Below are 10,701 nucleotides of genomic sequence, written 5' to 3'. Positions count from 1 at the left end.
TTCAAAAATCACCCAAAACATGCCTTGACCAAAACCAACAATTATGTTTTTAGCAGATTCACATCCAAAGTGTCTTTTTAGTTTTTAGGTGAAACCAAAACTACTGATGATAACCGCTGCAACATTCGTTGCTTTTTGTTCCAATAAAGACTCAAAAAGCACACGAGCTGGCAACTAGCAACCCACTTTAATCCCTATGAAATAAGATTTCTTGATGATTTCACTTGGATACAGGAACTCCAGTGTGTTCCAACATTCAGTTGACGTGACAAGGAAACATAAGGTTTCAGTTCAAGAAAGACATTTACAAATCTGTTTTACAATACACAACCTACAGTATGTCCAAGTTAAGTGTTGGGAGACTTCTTTTTGTTTAGTAGTCAGTAATATCTCCATAGCACCTTGTTTGGTTCATTACAACCTGGGTAATATGTCTGCAAAAATGTGTAAAAACAAAAAATAGGTTCTTTTTTTTTTTTTTTTTTTTTTTTAAATTGTCCACGTTTTTTTCTTCATCTCGAAATAAAAAGGAAAGAATACATTATTAGAAAGGACAGACAACATTAAGGATATACAATATTGGTTATGACATACTATTTAGACCAAGAATTATTTATTAAACAAAATTATTTGCCCAGAGTTAGGGTTCCTACATAATTACCTAATTCATATCATACCTTATTTTCATAGAGATTATGTGACTGTAAAGAAGAAATCTCACTCAGTAAAGCAGATTAACCATTACTAGGAGCCATTACAATAAGACAAGTAGTCCTACAGTTTTGTGAAGTTCACATGAGAAGTATATTTAATATTCCACATGTAGGAACCCTGAGAGTTTTGGGTGGGAACAGGTGCAGTCATATGAACGTCATCATTATACTTAAGTCTTTTCTGTTAACTATGTTAACTACACATCTTTACAAATACACACCCTGTGGACATTCCTACTAGTTTTTGCATTCCACGTGTTTTTTTTTCCATTACAAATACGTCTTTTCATATTTAACTAGGACATTTAAATACTGACATCCCTCAACAATACTTTTTTATACAACCATTTGCCATTGTACCTGTTTCAAAATCCAGAAAAAAAAAGTACTGAAAATATCCGTGTTGCGTCTTAATGTGACACTTTTGCGCTGTCACCTTCGAAGCAAAGGGCAGCTGGACTGACAAAAAGATAGTTTTGTTGCTGGTTATTTGACAGACCAAAGGTTAAGTGAAGTCCACCCAGACCAATAACCCCTCACTGCTGAGGGGTTATTGTATTTACTAGTTTCCTGCAGACAGAATTTGAGTGTGCTGTTACTGACGCAACGAGGTATGGAGTTGAAACCACCCAAAGACAAAATATGTAATGTGACAGAGAAGGAAAGCACAGCCAAGAAGAAAAAAAGTGAAGTAACAAATAAAACTATTAATAATGTTGTTCAATAAAAAAAAAAAAAAGCCGCCTCAGCTGCTGTATCAAAGCAAGCCAAAGCACCACTCCAACTCAAAACTCAAAAATAGTAAAGTAACATGCATAAACATTAACTCAAAAATAGTAAAGTAACATGCATTAAAAGAGTGCTCTTGTGTCCGTGTCACTTCCTGCTTCTGCCCTGCGCTCTCAGAGCAACTTCAGGAAAATGTGTTTGTACATTATTCCGGCACTCAGTGGAGTCTACCTCCATTAGCTTACTTCATACTGGCTCAGCCTCCATTGACCAAGTAATGACATAGTGGAGTTGTCGTTTTGTTTTAATACAGGGGTCCAGATCCATCGTCCTGAGGGAAATGTGAATAGAACAGAGTTTCCATGTAGGAAACGAATCCGCTGCTGGGTGTGTAGCTATGCTGCAGGGACAGGGGAGGGGACGGCACAGAAAGCAGGGGGTCAGAGTTCAATGTCGACTGAAAGGGGTTTATCTGTGGGGTCAGCAGGGATGACTCTATGACAGTGTCGGCGAGGGTGAAGTTTGTGTCCATTGGTGTTTCAGGCTCTGTCTGAACACTGTTGGTGGGATAGGGGGCGTTCTGTGGGACCAAGCTTAGCTGAGATAGGTGTTGTGAGGTCTGCGGTGTATTCAATCTGTCACCTTGTGCTGCTTCTACAGGGGCTGAAGTGATTGGGCAGACGGGATGACTCGTCGTTTTGACGGAGGTCTCTGGGGGCGGGGCGGGGGCAGAAGGCAGACGACGGCGCTTGGCTGCTTGTGCTTCATCTGCTAAAGGGACTTCCTCCGTGGGTACAGGGATTGCCTGAAAACACAAAAAAAAACCCAAAAAAACCAAACGACTTCCTTAAATAAGATAAATGTGACTGGTTCTACTTCTCTTAGTTCATTCATACAAAAAGGTAGCCTTGGTCACCAGGGAGCTGAATTTCACAGAAATACTTACAAGTCTGCTGCGGACCCTTTTGGGCAGATCTTGGTCTAAAGTATGGATTTCGGACTGTTTAAGCATCAGCTGAGTCTGGTTGTGAAACTCGACCTTTACACAAAAAAACAACAAGGTAAACACTTCACATTTCTTTCAACTGTTCTTTTTTCCCCTCTGATCAGGAAACACAAATTAGAAAGAAAAAAAAGTTTTAACAAGAATCTCAAAGGTTGGATCTCATCCATGACAACATGGGTCATCAACAACTATTGTTTTGCTTCAATGTCCTTGACCATAGCAGTGAACCCCAAGCTGCTTGATGACTGAATAAGAACACTGGCTTACTGCTTTAAATAAAATGTTAATATTTTTTTTTTAGAAAAAAAAAATCTGGAGCAAAACAAGGCAAAGGTCACAGTGACCACCTGGAGGCTTGTGTTTTGGTTTCTTAACAGTGTTCTGTATCTTTAACACTGGGTTACACAGGGACCAGAGGTGAGTAAAAAAAACAAAAAAACAACATTGTTATGGTTTCAGAAGAGACTCAGACACAACAATCAACTCTGGGTAAAAAAAAAAAGGCAAAGAACAAGTTCAGTCATGGTATCTGTGCCTACATCAGAAGACTAATGTTGTAGTTGAAGCTAAAGATGATGAATGGGAGCCTCTAGTGTTTTAAAATAAAGTCAAATCAAAGCAGTTTGGGAGATAAAAATGTTTTGTTCCTTCTTCAGGGCTGCAAACCACAATTTGGAGACTGGCTATCTTAGTTAGATGAATGTATTACAGAAGCCTGGTGCTCAGGATGATTTAATCAGCCCTTAAATCAGATTAAGATGTGCTTCACAAACTGGTTATTGAACAGTTATTGAATTTCTGCAACAGTTTCACAGCAAAATAGAACACTGAGCTATATAAAATTTGTAAGTACACAATTTTCCCAGCATGCATCTTAACTTTTCCATCCATGGATGGAAAGATTTGTTTCACATTGGACTTAACTAGTCTTCTGATGTGAAGAAAAATTAAGCTCAGTGAATGTCACCAGGTCAAGGTCATTAAAATAAAGCGTTAGGACAATCCTAATTAGAACCTAACAGTAAAGAGAGGTCAACATTCCGATGCTGTTTAAATGTTAAGTCAAACTGTAGAAAAGCATCGGACACACAAAGTATGTCAAGAATAAAAACAAAACTTCCGCCTGGTTGGTCCATGTACGCTGGTCCAGGGTGGATTTGCATTTTCTCTCCCTTTCTTTCTTAAATCGACTCATTCAAATGCGAAACATTTACCCCTGTCTGCTTAGTGATGCTTTGAATTAGTCAATGTTGGCTGTAAAGCTCTTATCACTCAGTGCAGGCCCGACTGTAAATGACTATAAGGCATATTTAACAACAGTTTTGTTTCTCGTCTAACCTGGTAGTACGTGTGGGTGTGCGCTTTAATGAAGGAAGCGCTCAACATCTGACCCTCGGGCATGCTGACCACGACCATCTCTCCACCTTTGGGGGGGCCGTTATGGAGGCAGTCATGACTCTGGAGAAAGGAGACACGAGGTGAAGGAGAAAAGGGAAACAAGAAGAGAAATATTTAAGCAATTTGCTGGTGTAATTTACTACAAGATATTTGTGAGCCACTGATAAACTGGTGTTTTAAGAAATTACATTAAGACTTAATAACCCACGTCAGCTTAAAGAATGATTCAGTGAAAAATGTTTTATTGCCAATATAGTCTTAATGCAGCTCCACTTTCCACTTGTGTGCATCTCTAAAAGCCTGGCAGATTAGGAATGAATTCCCTCCTTGTAGAAGTTTTGTTGTTGTAAATAAACGGATTTGATCTTTTCCAGTGTTTCTGAGTTTAACTTCTCTCTCACAACAAGTTATGGACAGTTTGACATTTTTCATTAAGCCATTCCATTAATTCTCTCATCATAATGATGGAGCTATAAAGCATTTAACATACAACAAAAACTCACCATTAAGTTCTCAGGGTGCACGTTGTCACAGTAGGAACCATCGTCAAAGTTGACCTCGTACAGTGTTTGTGTTGCAATACCAACGATGGTACAGTGGTAGTACCAACTGTCGTTGTTGCGGCCAATCACTTTCTGGCCCAGACTGAGACTCTGTGGGGTTTTGGGTGGAGTTCGTGTCTGGAGAGAAAGTCCAAGGAACAAGGGTGAAGAAGAAGAAGGATTTTTTTTGTTAGAGAGTCAATCATAGCTTTAGGCTGGATCAGGACTGTCTCACCACCAGGCCTATTTGAAGACATGGATATAGGTGAGTCAGAATATTCAAAAACCCATTTTAAGTAATACTTGGTTACAAATATTTTCAACAAAAGTTTATTCGCCTTTTTTACTTAAGTTGTAAGTGAAGGATGAGTGTAGTCACGATTATACTTCCTTCACTGTGTGACTCTCATTTATCATTCACTATAAAATAAACAACAGTATTACATCAATGAATCCATAGTTGTACAACAATTTATCTTCTTTGAAGCCACAATAAAGATCGAGAGTCATTTCTTGTGTTAAAGGAACACCTTTAAGTCCAACTTCACTACATCAAAACCTACGATCAAATATCTACTTTAATAAACCAGTGACAATTAATAAACGAAACCACAGCTAATCAGAATTGCCCCCTTACCTTTGGCAGACTGAGCTTTTTTTGATGCCTGTGGCAACTGACAGAGACCACATAGGGCCAGTCGGCTGGTTTCATGAGGACTCCAGCGATCTGGGCGCAGGTAACGTGGAAGGAGGTGGCGCAGTTATCGTAAGAGCACTGGATGCAGGCACCGCGGTCCTTGGCTACACCCTTTGGTGTGTGTGCCTCTGCTTCTTTATAGCAGAACATACATTTCTGTAAAAACAACAAAAAAAAAAACATTTTCATTAATGAGTTATGTTATTAGGAGAGTGAACTCTACCAAGAACTCATTTGTTTAATTTCAAAGATCAAAGATCACAAGGATTTCTTATTTGGTCTTTGGGTTTACAGTCTCTATTGGAACTTAATAAATCAAATTTAAGAAACAGAATTGGGTTTGCAGAATAAAGAAAAACATTTATAATTTTCAAATGAAAAACAACCTGGTTAAAGATTAGCATTTCACTAAATCACATACATTTGTTTTTATAAATATAAAGCCGTCTGCAGCTCAGACTTACCAGATTCTTGCGGGTGTCTGGAACAGCACTGATGTCCACTGGTTCCCTTTCAATGGCGTTGACAAAGCGAGCTTCAGCAACAGCAACTGCACAAATGACATGGACCCACCTGGTTATGGAAAGAAAAGAAGAGAAGAAAACATATTTAACAGATTTTAGTGATTTATAAAAAGAAAGAAAAAGAAAACAACAGAAAACCTGCCAAACGAGGCTAACTCTGTCAACATAAAACCAAAAATGTATTAGACTGATCCTATCAGACAACATGTGGGCTACAAATACATTTTTTTAGTTGTTATTCTGCCTTGGATATTTAGTTGTGAAGGCAAGCGTGAAATAAATCCATTAATGAATTTCCATTTAATTAAGCATTTCTTTGAAAGCCACTTTAGGAGTCAACCCATGCTTCACTTACTGGTCATCAACAGTCTTCTTGAAAGCTCCTCCACGCAAGCGGCAAAGACAACACTCCTGAAAGTCAATGAGGATAAGGTTTAAGCAGCGATGAAAGTGGGGCACTTCCTCGAAGAAAGCTACACTTTCTTGCTAAACAAGTAGAAATGGATGCTGAGATTTTCTGAAATTTATAGAGGGAGACTGCGCATGAGTTGTGCCATCACTCACCACTGTCCAGGCTCCTTCAGTGCATCTGGAGCACAACCATGAATCTGTGACAGAGTCTGGCTTCACACCATAACAACCTATAAAAGTGATAAGTGAGATTAATGACTTCACATTATCCTTTCCAAATGTTTCACATTGTTTCCAAGTAACATTGCAATGCAAATGGTGTACAATATCACACACACACACATCACAAAAGCTAATTTCCACGTCTAGTTCAGCTTACATTCCATATACGTTTCAAGTTTTTGTCCATACATGGCCTATTTCTGATTTTCAATAACAAATTTGACTTTTTCAAAACTGACACAGGTCACTATCATATGTGGTTGGGTACACTTGAGACTATTTTTTTTTCCTAAACAAATTACACAATAAATTCTGATCTCACCAATAAATCACAGTGTAGTAATTTGTACTTGTAAATCAAAAAGTGCGCACATTTCTGTTGCACCTCCATGCAGGTGTGAATTATATTTAGTTGCACATCAACACCAAGACTATGTGAAACTCAAGTGTCAGATGCAGAACTGCTATTTTTGACAGCAATCTCTTTCTGCTTGATGCCATCTCATCAATAGCAGCACTGGTTCTCTTCCCTCTTCATTTCTACATGACTAATGAGCTGGTCTTTTTGAAGGTATGCTCACTTCAGCAGCTTGGAGTAGGGATAATAAGAACCCAGGAGGGTTTATGTGTGTTTCACTGACTGTGCATGTGCTCACATTTTCCCAACTCTAACTTTTGCGGTGGTCGAATGCGTCGCCCAGACACATGCAGACTTCCTGGAAAATCGATACTGCTTTCAAAGTATTGTTTGTTTTTAACATTTTTCTCGCTAACAACCAAATTTTGAACAGACCTGAAAGTTGCATTTCTTGATAGAGAGTAGAGTGAAAGATGGGCAATCCTCTGTTTACCCTTGACTACTGTTTCAACACGCTGACAATTAATTTTTTAATGTTTATAGCATTTAAATAAAAGGTGGTGAGTCCGTGTTGTACTACTCTCAGAAAGGTGTTTTAATGGTTGGAGCATTTTTTGAGCCTTTGTCAGTTCATCCCAAGTCAAGGAGACTTATACTAAAAAGCCTCAGTGAGCGTGACAAAGGGGGATTGGAGCTGACAGTTTGTTGCACTGCTGCAGCGAAGTCTCATTTTCAATGCTTTCTATTTTCCTAGCACTATCCTCATGGGTGCAGGGAGAGAGAGAAAAAAGAAGTCGTGAAGAGAGAGGAACAGTGTAAAACCCCAGTAGAGTCTGCGTAAAGCATGTCAGCTTGTGTAGAGGCTTGTATATTGCCCAGACCAAGGTTCCAAGGACCAAGTGTTAGAAATCAAACATTGTAGTGTGTCCACAGCTGCTGTCATCCCAACTGGCAGCACACAATCGGATAAAACTCCACAAATTGGTCCAAAAATATGAAGCTCTGTGCTTTCTTGTTATTAAAATTCAGGAAAACTATTTTTTTTGTTGTTGTTGTTGCATTAACATTGATTAAACGTGACATACTGTATAAATAATTTTATAAAAGAAATCTTTAAAAAAAAAAAGAAAGAAAACGGAACTGGAAATTTATAGAAATGTACTTACAACTCATGGTATCTGGGCAAAGCTCACACCTACACATGTGCATGCATGTCACCCTATCACCCACACACCTACATATAACACTGTCTTCTAGTTCACAGCATATTTATTGTAAACCAACCTGAAGAAGTACTGGTGACATTACACAACATCAGCAAATACACAAATGAAAATACTCATATCAGTTTGCAAAAAAAGAAATGCTATCGGGACAACCCATACTTTTTAATTACTGCTTAAAGTGATTACTAAAAGTGACAAATGTATTAGCCACTGAAGGCTGGTTCCATTAGTGAGCAGCATTGGTTACTCAAGGTTCTTCTGCCCAGTGGGGTTTGTATGTGTTATAAGCTGTCGTAAAGTTTGGTGACAGCAGTTTGAGTAAGCTGCACCTCAGTGAAGACCAACAAGGGGACAATTAAAGTATCTAAGTCTTAATGGAATAAAAGCATTAACAAGTTTCACTTCATGCTTTTGTTACAGTCTTCTCAATCCACCAATGTAGAGATGCTTGAAAGAAGATTCTGCCATTTCATTTGTAACAAAACAATTGTTTTATTTCTCATCCCTCTTTAACATGTGTTTCACATTATTATAGTCTTGTAGTATGGCTAAAGTGCAATAATTAAAATGATCAAATACAGTGATATTTTCTACTATTATTCAGTCACTGAATTATATCATTCCGTACTGTGTTTTTTTTCCAAAGGACCATGTTTTTTGTGCAGCCTTTCTATTGTAATAATTATTTGCCTCTGTCCCAGTGTTGCTATAACAAAACAACTTCTAGTGTGAGATCAATAAAGTTCAATCGAATCCATTGTTGCAAGGAAGACTTCACACTTACTTGTATGAACCTGCATGTTGCATGTCGAACAGCGGAGCAGGAGACTGGTTCCATCCTCCCCGATGTGAGGGTTTGTGGGTGAAGGCTCTGTATTTCCTGCTCCAACACCGAAGCACATCTCAGGGACTAGTGGACGAGTCTTGTTGCCATGACAGGGAGGAGTAGCTCGGGTTTCTTCTCTGGAAGCGTCCTTTTGTGCCTGGAGTCAAAATGAGAGTTTTGGTTAGATATTTTTTCATTTGTAATGTCAGCGAGGTTTTATTTACAAACTACACAACTTCAGAAATACACAACTTCTGTTTTTCCATCCAAACCATATTTTTTCATTTGTAATGTCAGCGACGTTTTATTTACAAACTACACAACTTCTGTTTTTCCATCCAAACATTCCTAATTTAGACTTTAGACTGTACCTTTTTGTAGGAGCAGAAGATTGAACAAACAGCACAATATGGTTTGAGAGCTGCCACTGCAACATTGAAAGCTTTTTCTGCCAGAAAGTTGGGTGACAGGTTTTGCCAAAGGTGCTCTTGTTTCTTTATGTCCCGGTCCAGAAGCACAGGTGAGGATGTCTCTACTGGAATAAACAGAGAACATACAAAAGATGCAGTTATATAAAAAAAAAACAAAAAAAACCAACTCATGCCACTTCAGATAAGTTTTGATTAGATTGAACTTAATTATTGTGGAAAAACACACTTTTAACAATGCAACCTTAGGTAAGGAAAACAGCATATACATTTTTGACAACAATAAAATAAAGTAGCAGGTTGTTGCTGAGGTGAGAAATCAATTTGGCAGTGAATCCCCTCAAGCTACTGATCCAGACAGTTTGTTAAACCTGGAGCAACAGAAGTTCATTGTTTCCACATGCTTCCCAGTAATCAGTTGTTTTCTCTCAACACACCTTCTCTCTTTCTCATTGTTCCAAATACATCTATCTGAAGGACAAGTCCCTTGCTGCAGACCTTAAATGACTTTGAAGGCAGGTAAATGGAAGTCATGATCCCTAGATCAATAACTGTCAATCAGGAGGGGAAAAGGAGGAGGATTTTTTTCAGTGTTGCTCTTTTTTTTATAATTTCGGTTTGAGCTTTTTTTAAAAAAAACAAAAAACAATTTCAAGGTCATTAAAGAAGTAAAAGAAATAGTAAAATTTGCAATGACAAACTCATACCTTTGTCAGTTGTTGGTTCTTGCTTAACAATGGACAGTGGAGAGCGCATTGGAGGCTTAGTGAGGGGATGACGTCGACTCTTTTTCACCTCCGTTGGAATCTTCATCTTGGAATAGCACACCTGAAAGAACACAAGTTTTAATATGGATAGCCTGCTGTATTATAAGCAGTAATATAAATATAACATCTACATCTTTTGTGTTTTAATTAATTCAATAAATGTATTTTAATATATATATATAAACTGCAAATACTGACAACTAAAATAATTAAAAAGAAAAAACCACCTACATCTGGTTTGTTGTCTTTAAGGATATCAGGCCTGCTGACAGGGTTGGTAACATGGCTTTGAACACCACCTGTAGCAAATTGTTCAAATGCTTTCTCAAAGCCTGTGATGGCGCTGTTGATGTGTGACATCTTTGGCTTCTCCTCCTTCATCTCTTCTTCTTCTGTCAGCTGTTCTGGATCTTGCACTGGAGAAAAAAGGAAAAATGATGAGATGAGGGCAAAAAGGATAAATGACTGGTTAACAAAGGAACGGTTCAGGATCGGGTCCTGTGTTGAGAGGGTAAGTAAAAAAAAAATTGGAAGTCAAAAAGGTTCACATTTCATTTCATAAAAACCAAGAGAAAGAATTCAGTTTGAAACATGATCTGTATAGATTTTGATCATCTCCTAATTTATCTAGTGAGGATTTAACAACTACGACTCAAACTCCATTTTCCATACCCTTAACCTATAACCTTAATCTTTAGTTTCACGTAACAAAAAAGAAGAAACAGAGATTGAAAAAAAAAAACCCAATTCCCTTACTCTCCACAGCTGGGGTTTCAGCTGCTTTAGCAGCAGCATCTGCAGCCTCCTGCTCCTCGCGCTCCATGGCCTCTAGGGTCATCATAGCTTCTCTGGCC

General features: G+C 38.3%; 2 protein-coding genes across 15 annotated transcripts in view; both read right to left on the bottom strand.

Annotated features, from left to right (window-relative positions):
- Positions 1-10,701, bottom strand: part of dock7 (dedicator of cytokinesis 7) — a 428,740-nt gene that overhangs the window by 11,749 nt on the left and 406,290 nt on the right. The gene's annotated exons all lie outside the window — the stretch shown is intronic.
- Positions 1,534-10,701, bottom strand: part of kdm4b (lysine (K)-specific demethylase 4B) — a 25,176-nt gene continuing 16,008 nt past the window's right edge. For both annotated transcript variants that reach the window (XM_008333354.3, XM_008333363.3), the window contains exons 10-22: positions 10,604-10,701; positions 10,079-10,263; positions 9,788-9,908; positions 9,024-9,187; positions 8,611-8,809; positions 6,174-6,250; positions 5,965-6,020; positions 5,550-5,658; positions 5,026-5,241; positions 4,350-4,526; positions 3,787-3,906; positions 2,389-2,481; positions 1,534-2,247 (exon numbers count right to left, since the gene is read on the bottom strand). The exon at positions 10,604-10,701 is cut by the window's right edge and continues 144 nt beyond it. In XM_008333354.3, coding sequence (XP_008331576.1) covers positions 1,747-2,247; positions 2,389-2,481; positions 3,787-3,906; positions 4,350-4,526; positions 5,026-5,241; positions 5,550-5,658; positions 5,965-6,020; positions 6,174-6,250; positions 8,611-8,809; positions 9,024-9,187; positions 9,788-9,908; positions 10,079-10,263; positions 10,604-10,701 — 2,116 coding nt within the window. In that variant the 3' untranslated portion in view covers positions 1,534-1,746. The remainder of the gene's footprint in view (positions 2,248-2,388; positions 2,482-3,786; positions 3,907-4,349; positions 4,527-5,025; positions 5,242-5,549; positions 5,659-5,964; positions 6,021-6,173; positions 6,251-8,610; positions 8,810-9,023; positions 9,188-9,787; positions 9,909-10,078; positions 10,264-10,603) is intronic.

Source organism: Cynoglossus semilaevis, chromosome 2 (assembly GCF_000523025.1).
Source record: "Cynoglossus semilaevis isolate Cse_v1.0 chromosome 2, Cse_v1.0, whole genome shotgun sequence".
NCBI classification, from domain to species: Eukaryota; Metazoa; Chordata; class Actinopteri; order Pleuronectiformes; family Cynoglossidae; genus Cynoglossus; species Cynoglossus semilaevis.
The sequence above is the reverse complement of the archived record's forward strand: the minus strand, read 5'-3'. Positions and strand labels throughout refer to the sequence as shown.